At 41.3% G+C, this 26,616-nt stretch overlaps 1 protein-coding gene and 1 long non-coding RNA gene across 6 annotated transcripts in view; one reads left to right on the forward strand and one right to left on the reverse strand.

The window, feature by feature from the left end:
- The window catches only part of Lhfpl3 (LHFPL tetraspan subfamily member 3), a 514,451-nt gene that overhangs the window by 373,797 nt on the left and 114,038 nt on the right, over nucleotides 1-26,616 (forward strand). For all 3 annotated transcript variants that reach the window (XM_010634017.2, XM_010634016.2, XM_010634015.2), the window contains exon 2: nucleotides 2,176-2,412. In XM_010634017.2, the coding sequence (XP_010632319.1) occupies nucleotides 2,176-2,412 (237 nt within the window). The remainder of the gene's footprint in view (nucleotides 1-2,175; nucleotides 2,413-26,616) is intronic.
- Nucleotides 17-25,462, reverse strand: LOC104869021. 3 transcript variants are annotated; one of them, XR_782162.2, is made up of 8 exons: nucleotides 25,288-25,462; nucleotides 23,295-23,416; nucleotides 9,213-9,360; nucleotides 6,753-6,910; nucleotides 6,042-6,140; nucleotides 4,066-4,178; nucleotides 2,630-2,808; nucleotides 17-182 (listed from the first exon to the last, which is right to left on the reverse strand). It is a non-coding gene; the product is annotated as an uncharacterized LOC104869021 (long non-coding RNA). The 3 variants fall into 3 exon arrangements; XR_782164.2 differs by lacking the exon at nucleotides 6,753-6,910; XR_782163.2 differs by lacking the exon at nucleotides 4,066-4,178.

The following is a 26,616-nucleotide window of genomic DNA, read 5'->3' on the forward strand; positions in this document are numbered from 1 at the left end:
TGCAACATTTGAGAAAGGAAAATGGGACAGAGGAAAGAGGCATCACGTGGGACCCAGAGTTTTAGATCGTTCTCCTGGAAGACGGTGTGGGACACCAAAGCAGGGTTCTTCTGGGCCGTCTTTCTGCCTGCCAGCCCTCTTGGTCCAGGTCTCCTTCAAAGCTGTCCTGTTGATCCATGTGCCTGTTTTGAAAAAGGAAAGAAAGTATCCATTTCCATCTTTAGTAAGTTGCAGTGAAGCAACCATCCTAGGGTTACCCCTCTTTCCAGCTTCAGGAACTAGCTGGCCCTAGTTGTCACAGAACTCTTAACTTGCTCGTGGCATCATAGTCTTCCTAAGCTACACAACCTGGAAATAACACCCAGCCATGCTCCATCATTTTACTTGCCTCTCATCATAAATGTAATCTCTTCCTCCAACCCAGCAACCAATCTCCATACAGCTCCTCATATATGGCAAGACTTTTCGCAACCTCAGGACCTTTGCCCTTGCTGCTCCATGTAATAGCTTTCCCTCCCGTTTCATACATCTGAGTCTTTGCCTGTTTTGGGCCTCAGCTTAAATGATATCCCCTCCAGATCCCTTCCCTGACAACCTTTTCTAAAGAAGGCCTCAACTCTTATTTCCAATTGAGCCCCTAGATGCTCCTGCTTAGCATTCATTACAACTTACAACCACTTCATTTGCATGCTTTTTTTTTTTGCTTCTTTTCCTGATGAAACATAAGCTTTATGATGACATAAACCATGTCTCTTCTCATGATCACTGTATCTTTAGACCAAGAACAGCTGCTGGCATGCCATAGGAGAGGCTCAAGAAATCGTTTTTAGATGAATGAGAGAATGGATGAAGGAGTCCACCTATCCAGAAATCTCTACTTAACTTTAAAAGACGATTAAAACTTACAACCTTCATTTGCATGCTTTTTTTTTTTGCTTCTTTTCCTGATGAAACATAAGCTTTATGATGACATAAACCATGTCTCTTCTCATGATCACTGTATCTTTAGACCAAGAACAGCTGCTGGCATGCCATAGGAGAGGCTCAAGAAATCGTTTTTAGATGAATGAGAGAATGGATGAAGGAGTCCACCTATCCAGAAATCTCTACTTAACTTTAAAAGACGATTATATACCACTACATAATTCGATTAGATATCTAAAAAGTGACAACAGTAGCCACTTTGCCAAAGTACCACATTCCCATTCAAAGCACCCATATGACTCCACAGTGATATTTGGGAAATAGAATGTAAGTATTCTTCTGAATTTCTTAATTTCTATAAAAGCCTTGCGAGGCTGCTCTGTGTTGCAGTGTTTTTCAGCCTTTTACAAAATGAAACAGAATGGTGAGTAGAGTAGAAAATAATCAGCATGCGTTGCTCAGGGCAAAGATGGCTTCAAAAAACTTTTCTGCGTGTCAGGGGCAGGGGTGATCACAATGTAAAATTCAGTGATTCAAAGTCAGTATACACCCTGGTTTTTTCCTTGTTATCCTAGTGCCTTATCTGGCTGCTGTCACAGCTCTTCAAAGCCAGCCTGGAATTGTCGTTCTGCAGTGTTATGATTCCTTATGGCCCCATTTGCAATGGAAGACTTCCCACAAATGCACACAAAAATTCAATTTCTCAATATTTTCTCCTAGGGCTGGGGATATAGCTCAGTGGTTCCGTTGCCTGCCTGGCAAGCACAAGATCCTGAGTTCAATCCCTGGTACCAAATACATCTTCAAAGCCAGCCTGGAATTGTCGTTCTGCAGTGTTATGATTCCTTATGGCCCCATTTGCAATGGAAGACTTCCCACAAATGCACACAAAAATTCAATTTCTCAATATTTTCTCCTAGGGCTGGGGATATAGCTCAGTGGTTCCGTTGCCTGCCTGGCAAGCACAAGATCCTGAGTTCAATCCCTGGTACCAAATACATATACCTCAGGATGGGTGTTTACTCTAAAGTGCATTCCCAGGATCTTTTTAGTATGAGTGCTGGGCTGCTTTGAAGTTAACCAGGAAAACACTCACATTCACACACACTGGGAGTAAAACAGTGGTGAGATCTACCGCACTCTAAATCGAGGAAAAAAAAATTGAAACAATGATTGACAAACAATAGAAATACTTGCTAAAATAAAATCTCTTAACTTCATTTTTTCTTTCTTTTTTCCTCTCTCCCCAAGCTGCCTGCCTTGTGCTTGGTTGCATGATTTTCCCCGATGGCTGGGATTCAGATGAAGTAAAACGGATGTGCGGAGAAAAGACAGACAAGTACACTCTCGGGGCATGTTCAGTGCGCTGGGCCTACATCCTGGCTATTATTGGAATTTTGGATGCCCTGATCCTGTCGTTTCTAGCGTTCGTGCTTGGTAACCGACAAGACAGCTTGATGGCAGAGGAACTGAAGGCAGAAAACAAAGGTAAGATTGCTTTGGGGAACTCTGGGTAGATGCCCGGAGCGTGGAAGTGGCGCTGCTCTCCTTCTTCCTCATCAAGTGCTAATGCCTTGCTGTGGTTCCATTTTATGTGTCTTGGAATACTGTCTCTTAATCCCCAGACCCTCCCCCAGACTCAACTCAAGAGGTATGTACGGTTGAAGTGTTGTGTGGTGCCTGTTTATCGCTCGGTGGCGCGTACCTTTCTGTGGCTCCTTAAGTCCATTATTGTTATTTGAAATGCACTTTGTTCTAGTTTCTTCTTCCCTCTTTTTCTGATTTCACGGTTGTCATGGGCAGTTAAAGGCTGTGATGCAACATTTTAGGGAGGTCTGTTTCTTAGAATGGAAAATGTTTTCCTTCCATGTATTCAGCTATTTTCTAGGATGAAAAAAAAAATGCCTGGGAAATCTCTAAAATCGTCACAATCACTTTATTTAAATTCAAACTCTCCTCAGCAAGAGGCAGTGATCCTGGCCACAGATAGTTAAGAGTCTGCAGTGGTTGTCTAATTAGTTGAATTTTAAATGCATTACCGGGGTAATCAGAAGTCCCCAGATTTTTTTTTTTCATTTCGTTTATTGGTACTTTTTAGGTATGTGATACAGTTACATTCTTTGGGATCTCATGCCTTTATGTGACAGATCTTGGTTCCCCAGATACCTTTTCAGTACTGCCTACTGAAACACAACAAAAGTAGGAGAGAAGACAAGGACATTGAATGACACATAAATATAATGGGCATATAAGAAGTACGGAGTCATTATTCAAGTGACATCTTTTAGTTTCCTTTCCCGATTTCATTTCTTAGGGTAGAATTTTAATGTCAAGACTGTGTTACAGACATCAATTTTTAGAACTGCTTCATCTTTGTGTTATCTTTAACTTTAATACTTTGGAATTTTCAGGAGGCTGAGACAGAAAGATAGCAAATTCAAGGTCAACCTAAGCAACTTAGTGAACCCAGTCTCAAAATAAAATACACAAAAGGACTGGGGATGTAGCCCAGTGGCAAAGTTCACGTGTGAGGCCCTATGCTCAGTTGCTGGTGCTGGGGGGACACTTTAGACTTACACTAATACCCTCATTGAGTGGCTCTTTCTTCTAAATTGTATTCTAATTGGAACTAAACTCATTCTTGAATTGTGAAATTTCTTTTGGTTTTTTGTTTGTTTGTTTGTTTGTTTTGTTTTTCAAGAAATTGCTCATTTTGGGCTGGGTATTTAGCTGAGTGGTGCTACCTGCCTTGCAAGCGCAAGGTCCCAAGTTCGATCCCCAGTAACAGGAAAAAAGAAAAAAAGAAAAAGAAATTGCAAATTTCAAAACCATTTCACTGTTGTAACAGGCCTCCAGTAGAAGCCTGAATGTCACATGTAATAATGACATAGCGAGCTTCACATATGGACCATCACTCTAAACTCTGAACTCTAAATAAATAAAATGGAGCAGCCTACAAAAGCACTCACCCAAAACTCCTTAGCTCCCTGACTTATAAGAGAGAACACGTGTTACCTAGTCCTATCAAAACTATTCTAAACACAAAAATAACTCACTTGGAATGGTGCTTTAACTTTCTAAAAACAAAACTACCCCCCTCCCAGAGTTTCTAGGATAAAAAGATAATATAAAAACAATTACACTTTTACTTATGTTGCAGATTCAGTCCTTTGACTTGTGTGACTCCTTAATCTGATGCTCTTCCCTGTTCTCTTTGGGGCTTGTTGAGTGTACACCATCCTCTTTCTGGTTTGCTTTAAGTTTAAAGGTAAAGATAGATCAAAATTAGAACGAGCTACCTTTCCTGAAAGAATAAACAAAAGGCCACTTTGTTCTGCACTTGCTTGACTCCCACCACGACCTCATAGTAGACCAGAATGCTATCCGTGCCCTGTAAAGTTCAAAGTTATTTTAAGAACCCTTAACTTCCCAACCACCATTTGATCACAAATAGAAAAAAAAAGAATTCAGAAAAAAAGAAGACAAAAACAAAACCAGGAAATTTTTTACTGAGGGTTATAAATGCCAATTCTCTCATGCTTTGGGAAGGTCTGGCCAGCATCACAGAATAATATTCAACAGTTTTCAAAACGGCCTTTTTTCTCCTGGATGATTCTGTTGAATGTTGATGTCTGATCCTTTCCATCTAGGATGACTTTCATTAAACATCTTGATAGAAGTTTTTATGGGAAAGTTAAGATGCTAACATAATGGTTAGGGATTATGTGTATGGTTTTTCTGTGCTCATCATCTTCTTGCATGTGTCACTGTTGTTTCTGGACTAAAGCCAGTATTATTTCATCTGTATCCAATCAGGTAGACCCAACAAAGTGGCAGAGAGCATGAGGCTACTCTGGTGAAACCTGTCAATCACACAGCAGTTTTATTTCTCAATTCAAAGACTTTAATGTGAGACTCTAAAAAGATGTGAACAGCTCTGCTCTGCAGAGCTCTGTATAAAATCAGACTAGGAGTTTTAAACCTTGTAGAAAGCTGGGGGTTTTTTTCCCCTCATTGAGTTTATTGGTACTTTTTAAGTATACAGAACAGTTACATTCATCATTGGGATCTTGTACCTTTACATGACAGGTCTTGGTTCTCATTTTTCCCCATTCCCCTGCCCTCCCTTCACCCCCTCCACCCTTCCCTATTTACAAAGACTTTATTTCCATTTTTTTCCTTTGCTCATATTTTTTTCTTTTCCCTCATTTCCTTTCCCCTGCCCTTCCCACTTCCCCTACACTGTTAGCCCTTTTCTTCCTATTTCACATTATCAGTTTAAGCCTTGTAGAAAGTTTAATCGAACCTGCATGGCTTTTAAGAAATGATAAAGGGTTTTCTGTTGTTGTACAAATTAGCCTCCATTGTTTGGTATTATTTTTTTGTTCACTGATTACTACAAATGTTTCAAAATTTGTTCAGTGTCAAAACTTCTGAAGTCAGATTACTTGAAAAAAGACCATCACTGATTTTGTTTCTTTTTTTTTAACTGAGTTTATTGGCACATTTTAGGTATGCAATACAGTTACATTCATCATTGGATTGGTGATTTTGCATGGTGTATGTGTGAACAAAATTTTACTAAATATTCTTTTAATGGCTTTAAAGTATTTCCAATAACAAAAACTAAGTCTTACCAGTATCCTAAGAAAAGAGAGATTGGGTTTAACTAAAAGATTAGAATAATTTGTAATTATGAAATTGATTATATAAAAGTGGAAACTTTTATGGTTTTAATTAATTTAATTAATATAGCTTTTCACTTATTAAGATATTCTTTTCTCTATGGATATTTTTCTGATAAAACTACCAAGATGTTCCTTGGTAGTCAGGACCTCATTTGGGTTTCTGAGCAATACAAAGAAGTAGACAAATCTGGTTCTAGCTCAAAATGTCAGACAAATCACCATTACATTAATTCCGGAAGATATCAAGGAGGGAAGAGCACTCAGTTCCAAGTGTTAAACTATGCTCCACTCACAGCCTTAAGATGAAAGAGAATATAAGATTCCATTAAGCCATAAATTAATCATCACAAAGGTGCTTTTCAAAGAGAAAACAAGGAGGAAGTACTCAAGTAAAAATCTCCACTTCTTCAGACATTTCAGTGGACTCACCTCCGTTCCATGTCTGTGACACCCCTTTGATGTTTCCCCCAGTGTTTTGTGACCATCTCCATGTCCAAAAGTGCAAAGATCATTTGAAAGAAGTCTCAGCTGAAATTTATCATAAATTGTAAAATGGAAAAAAATTAAAATAAAGAAACTTTAGCATCATTTCAAATAGAAAGTAACAAGGTTGAAGATGCAAGTGTTATTTAGAAAGGAAACCTCTATAAAAGTTTGAGTTAGTCATCTGTGGCATGCCATCAAAGTACTAAATTATTTTTGCTCCCCCCGCCAAAAAAGCCCCACTTAAAAACAAAGCAAAGTGAAAACTGTTTAAATCCAGTTCATTTCATACAGGAGTCAGCACATGCAAAAAAAAAAAAAAAAAAAAAAAAAAAAAAAAAAAAAAAAAAAACACTCAGCTGCTTGTTCTGAATTGGAAGGACCAGCCCTGCAGGTTGTGTGCTCCCCTGGTTATGGGAACAACAGCGGACAGGCAGATGCTCCTTCTCATGTAGGAGCTGGGCAGCATGATTTCTAAATGAACCAACAACAGTAGGCACCGGACCTTGATATGCCGATTAATTGCATATTTTAACACACTGAACTGTGAAGTCAATTTAATTATGTAAAACTAAATTTTCATCCAGATAAAAAGAGTTTGAAGTGAAAGCTTCAATTTCAATTTCTTTCGTTAATTATGAAAGGATGAATAATTACATTTTCCAGAGCTCCTATGCCGCAGCTATCCTTTTCCTTGTCAGACATCATTTATAAAGAGGTCTGTTTCTACATTTGCATGTGTGGTCTTTGCTTATCAGATACTTCAGCCCTCTGATGAGCAGTTTTAAAGTCACTTTTGTCTGTTAGCACTTACACTGCAAGAGAAAAAAACATGATGACCTATCAAGAGGTGACTCGAGCTACTGTTTCTTTATTAAGTGGTTTAAGCACTTTCTAATTCTGTAATAAGGGGAGTTAGGATAAATCCCTTCACTTGATTAGGAAATCCTTCAGAACTGTGATTTTAGGTATCACACTGTGCCCAGCCACGAGGTGAGTAGCAGTGTGATAAATGAGAGGGAGCCATCCGGGCTCAAGCTACCCTGTGCTAGCGCTGTCCTGGACACCAGTGGAGACCGACTTCTTTATGGTCCCGGAATGAAGATTCCTGGTCTGTAAACTGTAAGTCCCGGGCAAATGGCATCTATGGTTCCTTCCGGCTCCACGACAGTACAATTCTGGGACACCCTCACAGGTGTCCTTCAACACGTTTGCAATGGGGCCAGGCCAGTGGTTCAAGCCAGCGAGAATGTGTTAAAGAGTATCAGAGGGCAGAAACGTTCCTGACCTCAGAGCAGTAAACGCGTTACTCTTTTCGGTGTGTGTTTGCATGCAAGGGTGGAGACGAGAAAATCAGCAGTCAAGGGGAAGAGGCTCTGGGAGACTTTAGGGGAAATTTCTGCTTCACGTGTATCTGTGACCCACACTGTCACGGGCCCATTCGCTCATGCTGTCAAGAGTAGAATGAGTTAGATTAGAAACTAAGGCTCCCAGCAGAGGAGCCTCTGCGCCTAACAATGCTCTAACACCACGTGGTGCCCAGGGGACAACATGAGAGTGGACAGAGGCCAGATCAGAGACCCAATGCTTGTTGCAGTCTCAGCTCCAGCAGGCATTGGCCCTGACTGTGGAGCAGGCCCTTAATATCCCGAGCCTCCGCTTCCCATTTTCAGTGTGGCGACAGCCACGCCCAGCCCTGCCTCCTCTGGGGTCTAAGGGAAGTCCAAAAGAAGCATGTGGGTGGAAGTATTTTATAATCGGTAGTATCCTCATAGACTTTATTATTAGGCATTGTTCCAGGTGAAGTTGTATCTGATCTTTGCAATAACACTCTGAAATGTTTGCCATCAGACATCTTCACATCAGAAACTAAGGTACAGAAAAGTTAACTATTTTCTAATGAATTATTAAAAAGTTAAAATTGTCTAAATTTTCATTGCTGGCAAGGAATAGGTTTGGATTCAAACACAAATCATTTTTCTTAAAATTTCAAGTTCTTTCTTTTATAAAACCACATATAATTAGTTCTTCTCTTTTTCCAGTACAGTGTACTAAACCCAGGGCCTTCACACTGAGATGTAGCCCCAGCCCTTTTAAAATTTTTTAAATTTGGGGATAGGATTTCACTAAGACACTGAGTGACTAAGTCACTAAGCTGGGCTCAAACTTGCGATCCTCCTGCCTCAGCCTACCAGAACCTTGGGATTACAGGCATGCACCACCACACCATGTAATGAGTTCTTAAGAGATGCTGATTCTGTTGTTTTCAACCTGACCAGTCATCCCTGAACCAGTAGAGTTTAGTCTCATTTTTACTTACTTTAGCTTTTATACAGTGCTATTTAATCAAAAGTTTAATATATTTTGTAATAGCCTTTAAGCCTCATGATCTTAGTTAACTATGAAATTTTATAAAAATTCAGTGAAGATCTGGAAGCCCAGGGGGAAAAAAATCTTCAAGTGCTTTGAATTAAAACTTTAATAAAACCATAGGGAATTATCTATTTCCCAGTAGGATTTGTGTTGAACAAAGTCTTCAAAGCCTCGTCTCAAAATGGGCATGCAAAAAAGAACCGGCTTATATCCTAGCTCCTTCTCAGAAGGGCTCAAGTTACTCTGAGAATCGGAGCAAACCTTAGAGGCCTTCACAGAGTTGTGTTATATCCTTGCTGCTTGTAATTCCTCTCCCCATCTCGTCTGTGAGCACACTGCATTCAGGTTTACACAGTTAGCATGTCACAGGCCCTGCCCTATCAAGCTCACCCCAGTCCCCCAAATTCACGGTCAATTTTCAATGGCAAGTTTTCACAGTGGACTCCTGGCCCCTCTGAAAACTCCTTCTCCTGTTGGCTTCCCCTAGCTGACCTTACATGATTCTCCTTCGCCCCTCTGGGGCTCTTCGTGCTCAGCCTCCTTTAATAATTTTTCCCCGTCTCTCTCATCTTTAACTGGAGGATTAGTCTATCTACACTCACTCCTGGTTGACTCATTCAGTGCCAGGATTTTACCCTGCACCCTGATTACTCGCAGGTTTAACTCCCTCCTACCTCTCCAGGGAGGTCTGATCTCATATACCCAGCTGCATAGTGGAGCATGTGATTAGAGTCTCAAACTTACCACTTCCAAATCTGAGCTCCTGATATTTCCCACAAACCCCCTTCCACAGTCTCCCTCATCTCATAATGTGGATGGACTTTGCTCCTCCAACTGCCCAGACAAAGCTCGAATCATCCAGGTCTCTCCTCCTTATGCATCTTCCATCTAACTACCAAAACAAATAAAATCATCATCATCATCATCATCATCATCATCATCATCATCATCATCATCATCATCTTGTCAGCTCTACTTTCAAAATACATCAGAATCTTCCCACTCTCATTACCATGACTGTGGCCATCGTGGGTCAAGCCATCGTCCTTTCCCTAGCCTTATTTTAAGAGACTCCTGCATAGTTTTACTGGTTCCAACCTTAGACCCTATCAATCATTTCTCATTAGAAGAGCCAGTGTGATCATATTCCTCAAGATTCCCCAACAGGGCCGAGGATTTAACGCAGTGGTTCTGCCTCCTGCCCCACAAGCACAAGGACCTGAGTTCGATCCCCGGTACCAAACAAACAAACAAACAAACAAAGCTTCCCCAGCTCTGGGTGATGAGATCAAAGTCACTCAGTCTATGAGGCCACCCAAGTCTGCTTCAATCTTTGCCACTGGGACCCTCTCTGTTTTTTGCTCCCTCGTTCTCTCTGCCCCAGATGCCCAGACTACCTCATTCTCAGTCACACGAGGAACAGTCCTATAGCAAGGCCTTTCTTTGCATGTGTTGTTCCCCGTGCCTGAAATTGTCTTCCTGAAATCACAAGGCTCCCTCCACCCCTCCCTTAGGTTTCACACAAACGCCACCTTCTCTGTAAGGAACACACTGTACATTTTATCTCTTTTTCTTATGAGTTCTCCAGCATTCCTAGGAGGACAAGGGCAGAGATCTTTATGGGTTTTGTTATTGCTATTCACCACTGTACCCCCAGTACTTCAATGATGTCTGTCATATGTGGGTACTCAATAATTGTTGAATGAGAGAATATTTGCATAAATGAATGAATCCTTTTAATTCTATCTCATAAAAAAGGTTATTTTGTGGCTTAAGCTTAGAATGCATTTATTTTGGTTAACTTTTTTTTTTTTTTTATTGAGTTTATTGGTACATTTAGGGATACAGTACAGTTACATTCATTGTTGGGATCATGTACCTTTACATGGCAAGTCTTGATTCTCATTTTTTTCCCCTTACCTCTGCCCTCCCTTCACCCCCTCCTCCCCTCCCCATCTACAAACACTTTATTTTCATCTTTTCATTCTCTCACATTTTTTTCTTTTCCCTTTTTGTTCTTCCCCTACGTATCACACCTTCCCTACACCTTTAGCTCCTTTCCTCCCATTTCTAAATGTCAGTAATCTTATTAGAATCTTATGCATTTATTTTGGTTAACTTTTAATGTGCCTTCTTGTAACATCCATCCATTGCTATTCTCCCTTCCACTGTAAGTTACTGACTTACCTAGAAACAGTTATTGTGTTAATGATGATTGCCGTTACACATTTAACAACTGGCATGGTTGTCGTGCTTTTTGAGCATGGAATCATCAGTACTGCCCACTAATCACACAAGGAACCAGGGAAGGGTGCTACCGTTGGTGAGGAAGAGGGCAGTGGAGAGAGAGGACATGGAGGGAGAGAACTTTTCAGGAGCCACAGATCAATGTGTTACAGGAAGTCGTCTCCTCCACTTTACCTACTACTCCATAGAAAACTTGGAAAACATCTAAGTTTGGGAGGTTTACTGAAATCCATTACAAAAAAATCCATCTTTGGATCATTAATGTACCATGGTTTGCTTAAAAGAGGAAGCTCTGTCTTTGACCAGTATCCAGTCTCCAGCTGTACCCTAGAGATTTTTGTTCTCAGTCTTTCCCAATTAATTGACTTCCATTCAGTAGGTTAGGAATCCGAAGACGAAATCAAAACTGACTTTGAATGGCTGTTGTGTGCACCATCTACTTCTATAATTTTTGACATTTCAATGATCTTTTTAGTTCCTGGGATAGAGGCTGCCAGAGTCAAAGATCTCTAGATAAATATCAAGCCAACTAGAAGAAAGGAAGGAAGAGGAAATTTTTTAAAGAGAGAAACGAAACTTTATACAACCGAATCATATACGAGATTGGGCCCTATCAGTACATGTCCAATCAACTTTCCAGAATACCTTTAAATGAAACCTTTCAATTAGATTAAAAATCAGCAGTTTCACCCTCCACCCTTTCCCTTCTCCCTTTAGCAGAATGATCATGTGAGCTGAACCTGTAACTATCACTGATCTTTGTAAGATATAACTGAGGTTCATGAATTATATTTCTTATTTCTAAGTTACTGATGTGAAATTTTTTTTCTTTTATAAGACAGCTCTGCATAGCTTTGGTAGGTACCTTCATGTGTGAAGTTAGTTATCAATTTTTTATGACTTTTTTATTTTAATGTGTAATACAAACTAATTCATTAAACTTTTATTTTAGGAGGAATCTGTTTCTGGTCATTCCATATACAAAATTATTTAAAGTTCTAGATCACAAATATACCTCTTAAGGTTTTGACTCTTCTGTACAAGTTGGTTTTGCTGCTTTGTTGTTCTATTCTGTTCTGCTTTGCTTTGCTTTGCTTCACAGTACTGAGGATAAAACTTTGCATTGTGCTGTATCTCCAACTCCCTCTCCTTTTTTAAGACAGGGACTAAATTGCTAAGTAGCCCAGGCTGGGCTCAAATTTGCAGCCCTCCGCACTCAGCCTCCTTGAGTGCTGGGATTACAGGTGTACACCACCATGCCTGGCTTTGAAGTGTATTTCTTTACTGTTTGATCAAGTCTGTCCTCCCTGCAAGCTTCTCTCAAACATCCTGGAACCTCTAGTTCTTTCTATCTGCCCTGGAAGGGAAGGAAAAGTATGGAGTGAACCATTAATCTTCTTGGGTTTAATTCTAGTCAGATTGCCTAGAGCCATAAATTCTCGACTCAAATTTGTTTTTTTAATATAAACGTTTTTGGTAGAACAGGTATTTATACTCTTGCTACTTGCTTACACTCTTAATTCCATTTGAGATCGAGGAGCACAATGGAAATAGAGACTGTCACTTCAGTTACTCCTGCAGGGGGAAACCTTGCTCATCTCAGGTGCAGAATGTCTAAGAACAGAGCATTAAGGACAATAGTGCTGATACAAATAAATATTGAGGCTCTTTGCAGAAATGTGTTATCTTTAGTAATGCTTCACAAAACATGGCTCCCCGCAACACACACCAAAAAAAAAAGAACTTGCAGATTTCCCATTTTACTCTTAGGGTTCTTCAGAGCCAGGATGATGTCTTATTTATGTGTGGTTTCATATATATAGTAAGTGCTCGATAAATTCTAGCTCCTATTGTTAATGTTTTTCTTGAATCAATGTAATGAAAACATTGTATCAGTAGTTCCTTTATACCGTTTAACATATCCTCTGTACAAGAAGCGTTTTGTTCCTTATTTCATTAATTGCAAAGGAAATAAATGTGCATGTTACCTATCATAGATGCATATGTTAAAAGAATCTGGGAATGGAATATTAGAACAACACACAGCCACTCTGCCTCCTTAAGGTAGTTGCCTCAACTCTGAGTGCCTTATTTTGACAGCCACATTTATTGTGGGCCAGGGAACAGGCCAAACTATGCTATTCGACTGAACTCGCCTAACATGTCTGATGTATGCCCTGTCCTGTAATAGACAGTGAGTGTTCAAAAATGAACAGGGCAGGGTTTGTCCTGAGTGTCTGTGAGGAGGACATGTAGTGTTCAGGTACTGAGTTACACTGCTGATGGCCGATCCTTCTCTGACACCCACAGCTCTGTGAGGGCACCTTGCTGGTGCTGTCTCTGTGCTAAATGAGTGAACGCCTGTCCCTGACGGCTGATTTACTCTTGCACTGGCAAAGAATGCTGGTATGATAGGCTGAGACTGCTGCCCAAGGACAATTGGACATAGAAGCTTTCCACTGTCAGGAGGCTTTAGAAAAATCAGCTTGCAGAAAAAGCAGCAGTGATCATATAAGTATGAAACAAAACAGAGGAGACTATGAATAAATGAAAAATAAGAACAAGTATGAGAGAGTTGTCTTGTTTAGAGCATTCATTTCAGAGCAGCCTACTTAAAACTGAAACTAGAAACCGCTGAGAAAATCACTTGTAACTGCCAGTGTGACCACTTCTGAGCATGCCCTTATGGACAGTAGGCAGCTGATTCCTGCCAGATGCTATATTTTTGCATTGTACTGAATTTCTCTTCCTGATCTACTGCATATGTGAAAAGGGGCTTCCTTATATTTGAGGGGGAGAAAAATCAGTTTGGCCTAAGTCCTCTCCCCAGCTTAATGTGACCATGTCACCTTTGGTGATGTGCCCGGAATAATCAGGAGGCAAAGGGAGTATTCCAGCAGCTGCCATGTAATGTGTCTGCAAGCTGATGTGCTGTCAAAGCCCACAAAAACGAGAGTGATGGCATTGTCAAGAGATCTGGAAGGCAGAATCCAGCCAGGAGCCAGGGAGAAAAGCAGCTGCGTTGTGTCAGTTACCCCAGCATATGGTCCAACAGAGCCACTGGACGGTGGGCCACTGCAGAGACGCCAGTGGTGAGGCCATGGCACTTGCTGAAAGGAGGACCTGTCCAGAGCCCTTAGCAGAGGGACATGTCTCCAAAGAAATCCTTTGCCCCAGGGAAGATGACAAACAGAGGTTACTCCACATGCTGGCCTGGTCGTTCCTCATCAGAAGCTGGCCTTTTGGTGCCAGCAAAACAAACCAGACATTCCGACTGTCCAGAAAGAGATGCAGTTGATAATCTTCCCTGAACTTAATTAGCAGGACCCAGAGGTACTAGGTAGATCGGAACATGGTAGCAGATGAAGCTATTGTTTCCCTTTTTCAGGAAAATCTTCTCAGAGCATGAAGAGCTGTACTTTATTTATTTATTTATTTATTATTTATTTGGTCAATCTGAGAGGAAATCTCTACAATGGGCTTAATAGCCCTTCAGATGGAAGATGGGAAACAAACCAAGCCTCTTCTCTCACCTCTGCTGGGCATCAGGTGAAAGGAGGGTTGAAATCTGATGGTAAAGTCAGGACATTTGGGGCAGAAAGATTGTGACTCATCCTAATTACCTGAAGAGCTCTCAAAATTATTCCAGTGCTACCCTCCCTGTCCCCAGATTCTAATTCATTCGGCATAAAGTGGGTGGAGGTAGAAAAACTCCCAGGAGAGGCTTATGTGTAGCCATGGTTGAGGGCCAGCAGAGACACCCAACCATCTCCCTGTATAGATGAAGAAATACAGAACACTCATCAGTACTAATTATTATAATTAGTAATTAGAGACCAATAGGTGGCTCATGACAGATAGTCAAATTTTGTTTAATAACAGGCTACCTGTTCACCTCTCTGATACCATTCCATTGTGGCTTTTTTGGGGAAACAGAGGTCTCTGCCAGTCTTCAGAAGCTGATCTTTGCCACCCGCTAGCTCTGTGAACTTGGACAGACCTAACTGTCCTCATCTCTAAGAACATTTTAAAAACCTGCCTCCTAGAGATATTGTGGAAGTAAAAAGAGATAGTCATGTAAACTGTCATAAAGCCTAACACACATTAACTTGTTATTTTTAGTGCTTTGATTATATTTGGCAAACATTTATTTATACAGTGCTGAATTCATGGGTTGCAGAGCCCGTGTCCCCAAGTGCCTCTGCCTTGCTGTTTCTCTTTGTGCCCAGCGACACACGGTCTTAGTGGAGGACTCTAGTCTTAGTGGGATCTGGGCACTGCTTTCTCCACATGCTTTGATATGCCTTTTTCATTTGGTAGTTTTGTGAATATTTTTAAATTAAGACTGATGAGAATGAGTTTGGTGTTTGGTTGGAGGTTTTGTCTTATAATCTTCTCATACATATGCCTATCTTGCAGGAGGAGGGCTGAAAAGGTTAATCCTTTATAACATGCATTCCTCTGTAGCTTTTGATATCCACAGAGCTGAACCATAGGGCTGAAGTCCAACTTCATGGGGAGTGTGTGTTCCCCTGGTGGAGATGTGATCCCTTTCTGCACTGCCCTTTCTAAACCAGGCCGAGAATCCCTTCACTATATTGTTAGACAGATAAAGAAAAAATACAATCCTTGAAAATGTCATGAGAGGTGTCCTAGAGCAGAGATTCTAGAAACAGTAAAGACATAAATCCCCCGAATGTAGGAGAATATGATCACAGTACTTCACCCACAAGGTGATAAAAATTTAGCATCTACTGGGCTAGTCTCTGTGCTTTTGGTCGGAACACATCTTTATTTTCTTCACTATAAACAAAGCAAATAAAAGGCCCATAAAACAAACATAAGTAATAAAATTTTTATTAGAAGTGAAAATAAATTGTGGGGGACTCTTGCACATTCAAAAACTTGATTCTGTCTGGCTGTCTCTGAGGATACACTCGAAGTGATTCCTTCCCTCACCAGTTCACTCACACCCATTGGGTATAATTCTACAGCAAGCCTTCTCATTATTGCTATGCAAATAATAATTTTTAAGTAGTAGCTATCAAAGTTCTAAAAGCGTAATGTTTGCCTAGGATATTTACTTTAAAATGCAAAGTCTGGCTTTAGCACACTTAAGGAGCAGCTCTAGAATCTTTTTTTTTTTTAATTAACAAACTATTTTAGAGTAGTTTTAGGTTTAGGGCAAAACTGAGAAGAAAGTACGGAGCATTCCTGTTGCACAGCCTTCTACCACGCACAGCTGACATCAGTGTGGTCCATTTGTTGGAATTCAAGAGACAGCCTTCACACACCCTCATCAACCAAAGCCCATAGTGTGCATCGGGGTTCAGGCTTAGTATTGTACCTTATATGGGTTTCAACAAATGAATTCCTTACTTTTAACAAGCACATTCAAGCAAGCATAGTGCCTTGGATTTGAGGCCCACCCTAGAAGCAATGCTGCCCCACGTCATTTACAATCGGATCAACACCATGATTACATAGAAATGACACTCAGGCCATGGCCATTGCCAGCCCAGTATTATTGCATCAGTGTTTTCTTTTGTTTTTGTTTTTTGTTTTTTTTATATATACAGGAAACCTTCAGTGCTTAAACAGGCTTTATTCCAAATTTCACTTCTCAATTGATGTGTTGGACCCTTATCACATGTTTTCTTAAAACTAGTGATATATACAATGATGAAGTTCTTGAACCTGCCCTTGCAAGCTTATTTCACTCACATTACAGAAATAAGGTTATTTTAGCAATCACATTCAAAGGGGAAGCAATAGAAACCCAGAAAAGTTGTGGACAAAAATGTAAAACAAAATATTTGACAGCTGGGGAGAAGAGAGGGCATTTAGACAAAACTCCAAAAGTAAAAATCTTAAGATCAAAAATATATGAACTGAATTATGGCAAAACAGAACTTCTGCTAATGAAATACAACAAAGTCCTGATAATAGATTCGAAGAAATTATTCAGAAAGTTTCAAGCCAGCAACCACCTAGAATAAGCACAGGATTTCATCAAATCAATAAGAAAAAGGAAAGGAAACTCAAACATAAATTATAAAATAAGCAGATTATGAAGGGGTGAGTTGTACAAGAGGAAACTTAAAAACAGAACTGGCAAGTGAAGAAATGTCACAAATCCAATCATTCATAATTAGAAAAATGCAAATTATAACAAGTTTTCAATTAACACACGTTAGGATGGCAGAATTCAGAGAGGATCGTAGGTACGAATGTGCCTTCATGTACTGCTAGTGGAGAGCAATTTTTTATTGTTTGTTGGTACAATGTAGATATACATAGTGATCCTGCTCATCATAGGGAATTTGTACTGTACGTGTTGTATCTCGATTCCTCTTTTTTTCCCATCCCCCTCCCCTTCCTCCAACCTCTCTTCCCCTCCTTATTTGCAAGGCTTTGTTTCCACTTTAGCCTTATTCTCTCATTTCTTTCTTTTCCCCACCTTCCTTTTCTCCTCCTCCCTCCCTAGTTCCCATCTCATTTGGAATAATTTCTTCCTGTTTCACAATATTACACATTTGGGTCCTTATTTATACTTTCAGTTTCTCACACCAGAGATAATACAATATTCACACGTGTCAAATTTATTGCTCTTAAGAGTATGGTCTCGAGGTGCATTCGTTTACCCAGAATTGTCTAAAGTTTATCCTTCTTTATGACTGCGTAGTACTCCACTGTATAAAAAAAGACTTTTATCCACTCATCAATTGATGCACATTTGGGTTGTTTCCAAGATTTAGCTATTACAAACTGTGCTGCTATACACATGGGTGCACATGTGTTGCTGTGGTACAATGCTTTTAATTATTTTGGGGAGATGCTCAGAAGGGGAATAGCTGAATCAAATAGGACCTCTAATCCTAGGTTTTTGAGGAACCTACACAGAGCAATTTACTCCAACCAATAATATGTTCCCTGTTGCCTACCAGTTCTGCTCCTGGATTTATATCCAGTCATTTCTCATTAGGTCTAGAAGGGCTGTGTAGGAGGATAAAAGAGGATGGTTTCCCCATCGTGTGAGGAATTCATTATTCATCACAGGAAGCTGGAAGAACTCTCGTTGCTTACTACAAAACAGGGTATAGGAAATTGGGATAAGCAGAACCCATGGCGTATTATGCAAAGTTAAGAGGCAACAAATTAAATGAAGACATAGCAACATGGAATAATCTTAAAATCTTAGTGGTTGAAAAAAAGAAACAGTAAGATAAGAAACAAAATATTATTTAGGGCCGGGCATGGTGGCGTACGCCTGTAATCCCAGCACTCGGGAGGCTGAGGCAGGAGGATCCCTGTGAGTTCGAGACCAGACTGGGCTACATAGTGAGTTCCAGGTCAGTCTCAACTACACAGTGAGACCCTGTCTCAAAAAACCAACAAAACAAAACAAAACAAAATATTATTTAGGTAATTTTAAACTAATGTACACCAAACTATCCATGCTGTGCAAAAATATATTCACCAATGGATGCCCAGGTGGTGGGGAAGGAACAACAGGGAGAAAGAATGATGGTGGAAAGTAGGTTGAAGAAGATTCAAGAAGGGACCTTGTGGCACAAGCCGTGGCAGCACAGTCCTGGATTAGAGCCCTGGCTTTACCGCTTCCCAGCTGTGGATCCCAGGCCGGACTTTTGACATCTCCTGAGCTTCTTCCTATTCGAAATGTAGATCATGTGACCCATCTCACAGCCTATAAAGGGGCCTAGCGACATAACCCAAGTAAAGCACTCGGCTCAGTGCTTAATATAAGATTAGCATTCAACAGATGTCAGGAATGATTAGAATAGACCCCCCCCCAGCCTCATTGTGCAGGGTGCTAATGAGAATCTGGGAATTCAAGGAGGACAGTAAGGGGCAGAAGAGAGGCAGGATATGGGAGGACAGTTTTGGGAGCAGGATGGTGACAAGTGAATTGCTGTCTTTCCCTTAGGAAACTCACAGTTTTTTCTGTTTGACCCTTATTTTTCCTTCCATCTTGCCAGGACCATAGTATGTCTCACTTTCTGTCCCCAGTTGTTAGGGCAGAGTGAGGCTGGGTGTAAAAGAAAAATACAGAGCAGACGAGGGGAGAATCTGGAGTCTGTGGTAATGAGTAGGAAGTGGGTCGGTCAGCTGGTTGTTGCTGTGCGAAACCATCCCATCGCACAGTGGCTTGCAGCAACAGTCATCGCTTGCTCCTCCCAAGCCTGTGCCTGGGCACGGGAGCCTCTTGGCTAGAGTCTCCTAGAAGTGGCTCCGCGTGTGTCTCAGCCTCTTCCTGGAACTGCCAGCCTAGGCCGCTCTTCTCCTAGCGATGACAGGGCAGTCGCGTGACCATGTACCCCGCCCACAGCAGTGAGACATCACAAAATGACACCGCAGAGGACCTGGGCTCAGGAAAGGGAGAGGAGGTGGGGCATTCGTGCAGTCAACACAGGGAGCCACGTGCTTCTTAGGGGTGGCAGAAGAAAGGGGACACAGCACATCTGGGAGGTGGGAGACCTGTTTGAAAGCCAAACAATACAAAACGAGGGCTCAAGCAAGTCTCTCTCTCATCGAGAGAAATACAGGATGACAACAGCTTCAGTGACCCGTGTAGCAGCAGCCTCAATAGTAAATGTTTCACTAACGATAAAGATTCCTGTGGGACCAAATGTTGGTGGGTAGAAATCTCTCCACTAGGAAGTAGACAACTGGATAAATATTGCTATTTGGGAAGAGAGAAAAAAATAAGCAAAAAACTTATTTTGGAATCCAGAGCTAATGTAGAGAAATTAATTAAGGACTAAGATGAGATTGCAAGTATTCATAAAGTCTCTTTGTAACCTTTAACCGTATCTTGCCCTGAACCACTGGTAACCTTGTCATTCTATCCTGTTGTTAATGTTCACACCGATATCAACAGCTGCAGTCGGCCGTGTACAAAATACGCAGCAAAACGGCTCATGTGATGAATGAGTGTCCACAGATCTCTTTTCAGAAAAAGGAAAAGTGTAAATAGTCTGAAGTGCTTCCAGATTGCATCGTAAACACCACAATTTTACCTTTCGAAGAAGCCGTCATTCATTCAAAAAAAGCATTCTTGATTTTAATGCCAAGTCCAGATTCTAATAACGTTTTTCTCTACTGTGTGCAAAATATCTCTCTTTCTGCTGCTAAAATTTAAACATCTTTTATACTTTTAAAATGTAACATTGTTGTTCCAAGGACCTGATACCAACAATGATGCCCAGCAAGTGAGAAAAAGGAAAGCAATGAGCCCTGTACATGAAAATCAATACAGTCATCCTCGTGGCTGTGTGGCACGGATTAACATTTATTTCTACTTTAGTCCGAGCTGGAACGGGGCTTTGTCTCCTTCAGTTCTGCACCCACTGTGCTTGGCCTAGTGCCCAGCATTGAGCAGGTGCCCCGTATTTACTTGCCCTTAACTGGGAACTTTCTGCATCCCCCCACAAAACAAAAAAAAACTGAAATGCAAGAGTCCTGAGATATTTCTTGCAGCCTTTTCCTGACATGCAGTCGTCTGCCCCTACCATCTGCCCACTGCTCATGTCGCTGGTTGCTTTTTTACCAGGCAGCATCACCCAACCACGCTAAGAGACAGATGTGTGGATGAGTCCTGTGTCCTTACACGGCCAGCTTCTTTCTGTTATTGGAATGCATTTTCTGTAAGCGTTGGGTTCTTAAAATGAGTAAATATTTAAAACACAGAGTGTAAGTCCCCATAATCCTAAAATCTCTCAAGGATCAGAGCAGGTTTGTGCTGTCTTGAATCATTTAAGAAGTGCAAATAAGAAATTGTCATTTGAAACATCTCAACTCAGGTAATTCCGTAAATGTTTCTCTCTGTAATATACTTGATTGACAGATGATTTCCATAGCAGATGTTTAAGTCGTGTTGAGGACAAACAGGCATCTGAAGGAAGTGCCTTTCAGTTGTCTTTTGTGAAGCAAGAGAAGCAGAGTGAGCAGAAGCTTAAAGAACTCTCATTTCCTGGAAACTGACTTTTCTAAGTGTCTGAGTAGCTAACCGAGTCTCTAGATTCTGCCTTTAAGAAAACAAGAGGGGAAAATGAGCTGGAATGGAGGTTTTCACTCAGTGAACTTTATTTAGGAGTGAACATTATTAACAATCCCGTTACTCGGGACTAACATCCTGTTTGCATCTGCCTCTGGTTGGTAGTTCTTTCTGAAGATATTTTCATGCCTTTGTGATCTAACGTCACCACGTGTGTTAGGGGTGTGTAGAGGCATCCACTGGCTTCTGAATGGTGAAGTCCCTTTCACAAGCCTCCTAATTTAGCAGGGACCTGCCTCGCAGGCTGTGTTGTGAAGAATAACTGATGAAAGATCGTGGAATCCTCTGCAGCTGCAAAATGCTGCAAAGATAATAATGAGGAACAATGCCACAGAGACCGCAGTCTGTAGCCAGGAAGCCAACAGTTTTTATCAGCAGTCGCTTCCCTTGTCCCTGAGACCTGACATTAAGACAGTGCAGGGAGCCAGGGGTGCCTGGACCAGTGCTGTCCAACAGGAAGTCCGTGTGCGCCTCTTACACAGCACTTTTATATTTCCTTTTTGCCCCATTGTTATAAGTTACAAGAAGGTGAGATATATTTAACCCACTGTTTTCCAAAACTTCATTTCAACAAATGATCAATATAAAAAAATGACAAATCAAACTTTTTCATGTTATCTTAAAAATCTTATGTGTATTGTATATTCGTGTTCATGTCACTGGAGATGTGGCCAGAGTCCCCTGTGTGGGACAGCGCAGGCACGAGCTGCAGATAGCTGACTTAGTATGAGACGTCTCTTTCCTTGAGTGTGTGAAAGTGCTGTTATTTTTCCAGCAATATTGATGACTCTTTCATCCTAGATCTTCTAGCAGGAAGTCAGGTCCAGGGAAGGAAAAAGGAAAAGCATTAAGTGTGTGCGCAACACAGATTCACATCAGCTCACTTGCTCCACAACAGATCTGTGAAGGGAGGAGATGATCCTCATTTTGAAGGGGAGAAAGTTAAGGTCCAGGGAGACTTGCCAAAGCCATGCAGCAAATGATGGCAAAGCTGCAAGGAACTCAGGCCTGGTTGCAGATGCCTGGGGCTATGCCCTGTGTCATCAACCTGGCAGCCACTGGAATTGCCAGGAGATCTCATTATTAGTGCACTGCTCACTGGGCCCCCACAGCCCGAATTTGTGATGCAGAAAATCAGGGTGAGGCCTGAGAATGTGCATTTATAACAAGTTTCTAGGAGCAGGACCTGGGGGCACATGCCTATAATCCCAACACTCTGGGAGGCTGAGGCAGGAGGATGGAAAGTTCAAACCCAGGCTGGGAAAATTATCAAAATAAAAAAGGAAGAAAACAGGGCCAGGGATTCAGCTCATTGGTTCTGCACCTGCCTCGCAAATGCAAGGTCCTGAGTTCGATCCCTGATACCAAAAAGAAAAAAAATAAAGGATGAATAAAAAGAAACAAGAAGGTAGATCTCTTGCAAATGGGAATGAGTCTGGGAGACCAAGAGGGAGGGGAGAGAGGGAGGGGAAGTAAGAAGAATTAAGATGCGCCACATACAGGACTCTAATAACCTCAATGAATGTAAAATTATATGACAAACACGAGCTTAGAATAATAACAAGAGTGAAAACAGGAAAAGGAGATTTGGAGGCAGAGGGAAAGAGGTGGGTGAGAAGGGCAAGGCAGCTGAAAAAGGAAAACAATCTATATTATGTACATGTACCTGCTCCCAAGATCAGTATAAACATGATGTGCTGCAAACACATACAGTACTAATAAAAGGGCTGGGCTGGGGGTGTAGCTCAGTGCAAAGACCTCAGGTTCAATCCCCAATACAGAAGAAGTTCCCGGGAGCTGCAATACTCATAGCCTAAGGGCCACATTTCAGAAGGAGTCCGTATATCTTAAGCTGACACTCACAGTTACTTGTGCTGCCATCAGCCAAACTTTGATTTATAAATTTTTCCCTTCTTATTCCCTTATTCAGCTAAAACTGGCTGCTATATAGTCACTGAAGATAAGTATTTTATTGTGATAGCGAAGAATTCACCTCTTCCCCCATTTCCTGTGGGGAATAAGTGATACCTGTGCGTGTCTGGTATTCTGTCAACGTCGGAAAGTCTTTCCCAGAGTGCACACACTTCTGAGTGATCGCTATATGCTTTCGGAAACTTCGTAGTAGCATCCTTCAAGGTTATGGCCACATCACAAACATTTTCTTAAAGATAAAGCTATATGCAAGGACCCAAGGGTGATCCCCGGTACCAAATAAAATAAAGACAAGTGATCGTCATTGTGCATTTGCCACAGTTTAGGAAAAAATCCTGCCTGAAATTTAGCTTACTGTGTTTTAACCACTACTGCTATGCTCAAGAAGAAAGGAAAATGTTTGCCTTTCTACTGACTGCCGGTTCCACCACTTCCTGATTTATCACGCAGCATGGGGGCACTTTCAGCCTCCCTATTTCCGTTCTTCTTATCTTTAACTATGCCTTCAAGCCTTCTCTTCTTTCCCATCTCCAGAACCTTGTCGCACGTGAAGGAAAATAACAGCTTACCTTGTGCAGATCATGGAGCTCATCACAGTCCTGAAATGCAGAGGACCCGGGTGCTGCTGGGACAGGCTCAGGTCAGACTGATACCAGTGCGAAGAATGGCAGAGTTGTCTTCCTTAGACGCTCTGTCAGAAACATAGGGCGATTTGGGTTTAAAACCACATAGAAGCGAGCTGTCATCCAGCGACAATATAAACGGAAGTGAAACCCAATATAAGTGAAAGCGAAGCCATGTGGGAGGTGAGCGTGCAGAGACCACCTAGGACCAGGTTTGAGTGTATTTAATAGATGAAACAAAATAGAAATAGGTTCTGAATAAAAACATTAGGAGGAGAGACCATCAGTTCAGTCGTGTCACCCAAGATACTACCAGCTTCTCAGAGCTTCCCCTCGCTTCCCCCATGACCAGCATGCTCTGATCTGCACTCAGCTGCTGCCTCCAGGAGAACTTTGGGAAGGCTGGGGCAGGGAAAGGGAAACACCACAGATTACAAAATGGACGTCAGGACTTCTTCCTCTTTACAGTTCATAAATGCAGAATCCTTTCTTTCATTGTAATTCAAAAGTAGGAAGGACAGTCTCAGGGTGAATTTCTTCACATACATAACCTTCCAAATTTTTTAGTTAATTTCATCATGACACAAGCCTGGACATTGAATAAAAAGCCCATGAATACCTCATTGCAGCCCTTTTGATAGGAGTACCAGCCAGGCATAGCAGAAAATAGGCATTTATTTCAAGAATATCACAAGAGACAGGTTAATAAATTTTTCCAGACAACCACCAAAGTATTTTCTAACTTAGCCACATTTCCCCGCTTACATCGTGGTGTTTCTCAAGTGTTCCTCAAGTGTTCATGCGCCTATGAATCACCTTGGCGTCTTGTTTAAGTGAAGACTCTAATTTGGTCGAGTCTGCATGTCTGTTAGTGCCCAGGAAAACCAGTGCATGACGCTTTGGTAACAAAGACCTAGAGGATCCTGCCTCACATCTGAAAACACTGCCTGGCATGGGAAGGTTAAAAATCCAGGACCAGCCATAGAAGTGGAAGAAGACAGGCGGTGCAGGGAGCAAAGATGAAAAGTAAGGACCCCATAGGAAAATGGATGCGTACTGAGGATATACACCCAAGTGACATAAATAGGTCACACAGGTGTAAATACTGAAGAGTTTCTCTGGTGTGAAAAACTGTAATGGTACATAAGATCCTAATGGTATAATTGACAGTGTGAAACAGGAAGAAAGGGGCTAAAGGTGTAGGGAAAGTGGGAAGCGTAGGAGAAAGGAAAGAAGGGAAAAGAAAAAATAGTAGAAAATGAAAATCTGGAAATAAAGTGTTTGTAAATAAGGAAGGGAGGAGTGGGTGAAGGGAGGGCAGGGACAAGGGGAAAAAAACGAGAAAGGTACCAGATCCCAATGATGAATGTATCTGTACTGTATACCTTGTACCAGTAAACTCAATGAGAAAAAAAATAGAAAGAAAGAAAAGTAGGGATCCAACCACGAATGACAAGAGAAAAGCAGTGCCTTGGCATCCAGAGAACAATGTGACAAGTATCGGGTGGTAGCCCAGGCGACCACTGCAATCATTGAAAGGGTAGCGTAAGCGACAGGGAATCTCAAGATCTGGATAGCTGTACCGGCAGCAGCCGGAGAATGTGCTCTGAGGAGCAGTGATCTAACCATAGAACTGAATACAGAAGAGAATATATAGGAAAGGAAAGGGGGAAAAGTAGATCTGGATCCTGGAAAAGACAAGATCATGATGGAGAACTGAAAGCTAAGGGCAACCTGGCAAGGACGCAGTGACTAAGGAGAGATGTATTTGAGCCCAGAGATACGGAAACTCAACCCTGAAGAATCCACATTCCGTGGATAAGATCTCTCTCGTCTCTCATCCTTACCAAGGCCTTTGTGTTCATTATCTCACAGTGTCACGACCTTATTCTTCTACTTTAGAGAAGTATCTGAAGCTTAGAAGAATTCCGTATCTTACCTAACGGCCCTCACTCGTAAGTCACAAAACAAATGTCTCATACTTTGTGCTGTTCCCAGGACACACCAGGCCTAGCTGCACTCAGATAGAATCACCTGAAGGCTGCCCAGGACCTCTGTGATCTGCCTCAGAGAGAAGGCGAGGCTTCAGAGGGGGAGGAGGTCTGCACTAAAGATACAGGAGGACGGAGGGGCAGCTGCCAGGTGTTCTGTGATGTGACAAAGACCAACTGTGATTCAGGACTGAGATCAGGGTTGTGATCATGCCAAAAATAACCCACCTCTGGGTTAGCTATCCCACTGTTATCTCATGTTAAATAAGAAATAACCTTTATCTTTTAGATGTTTTATTAGTGCTCGTTTGCAGTACATCAGAGTTACATTCATTTTGGGCGATTAGTATATGTGCATAGTTTCATCACTCTCATCCTTTTACCACCACAACTATCCTGTCCCTACTATCCCCCTCCCCTGGTCTCTCTGGTCCCCTTTCCCCTCTCCAGCAAGTCTGCTGGCTTTTGGGGAGGTTGTTTTTGTTTTGTGTTGTGGTACTGGGAGTTGAACCCAGAGCCTTCAGAATGAACTACATCCTCAGCCCTTTTTCAATTTTTTTTATTTTGAGACAAGGCCTCAATAAATTGGTAAGCTGCTCACGGCTCAAACTTGCAATTGTCCTGTCTCAGCCTCTCAGAATGTCGGAATTTCGGGCATGTGTCTCCACTTCCAACTAAGTCTGAATTTTTGTGTCCTAAATCTCCTTTGTTCTACTCCTTTATTTAAGTATGTTGTAGGCTTCTCATATAAGAGAGAATTGTGATCTTAATTTTGTGTTTAACTTATGTTTTCCTTTTTTATTTAATGAAAAAGTAAGGCAAAATATAATAACAAAATAATAAGAGAATAACAATAGTTACTACACTGTGTATCATTATCTTTAAAGTAGTTACTCAGAGTATAAGACACCCACAAAAAAGATTCTCTCAAAAGAAGAAACAAACAGATATTAGCACAAAACCTTCTTTGCTGGGCCAGGGATTTAGCTCAGTGGTTCTGCTGCCTGCCTTGCAAGCACAAGGTCCCGAGTGTGATCCCTGGTACCAAAAACAAACAAACAAACCTTCTTTTCAATGAATTAAGAGAAACTAGTAATATAAATATATGAGACAGACAGATAGATAGATAGATAGATAGATAGATAGATAGAGATCACATTTTCTTTATTCATCTGTTAATAGGCATGTAGGCTGTTTCCAGAGCTTAGCTATTGTGAATTGAGCTGCTATCAACAAAGTTATTTACGTATCATTGTAAAATAATGCCTTTAACTCTC

Source organism: Fukomys damarensis, unplaced genomic scaffold (assembly GCF_012274545.1).
Source record: "Fukomys damarensis isolate Sample0158 unplaced genomic scaffold, DMR_v1.0_HiC HiC_scaffold_4, whole genome shotgun sequence".
NCBI classification, from domain to species: domain Eukaryota; kingdom Metazoa; phylum Chordata; class Mammalia; order Rodentia; family Bathyergidae; genus Fukomys; species Fukomys damarensis.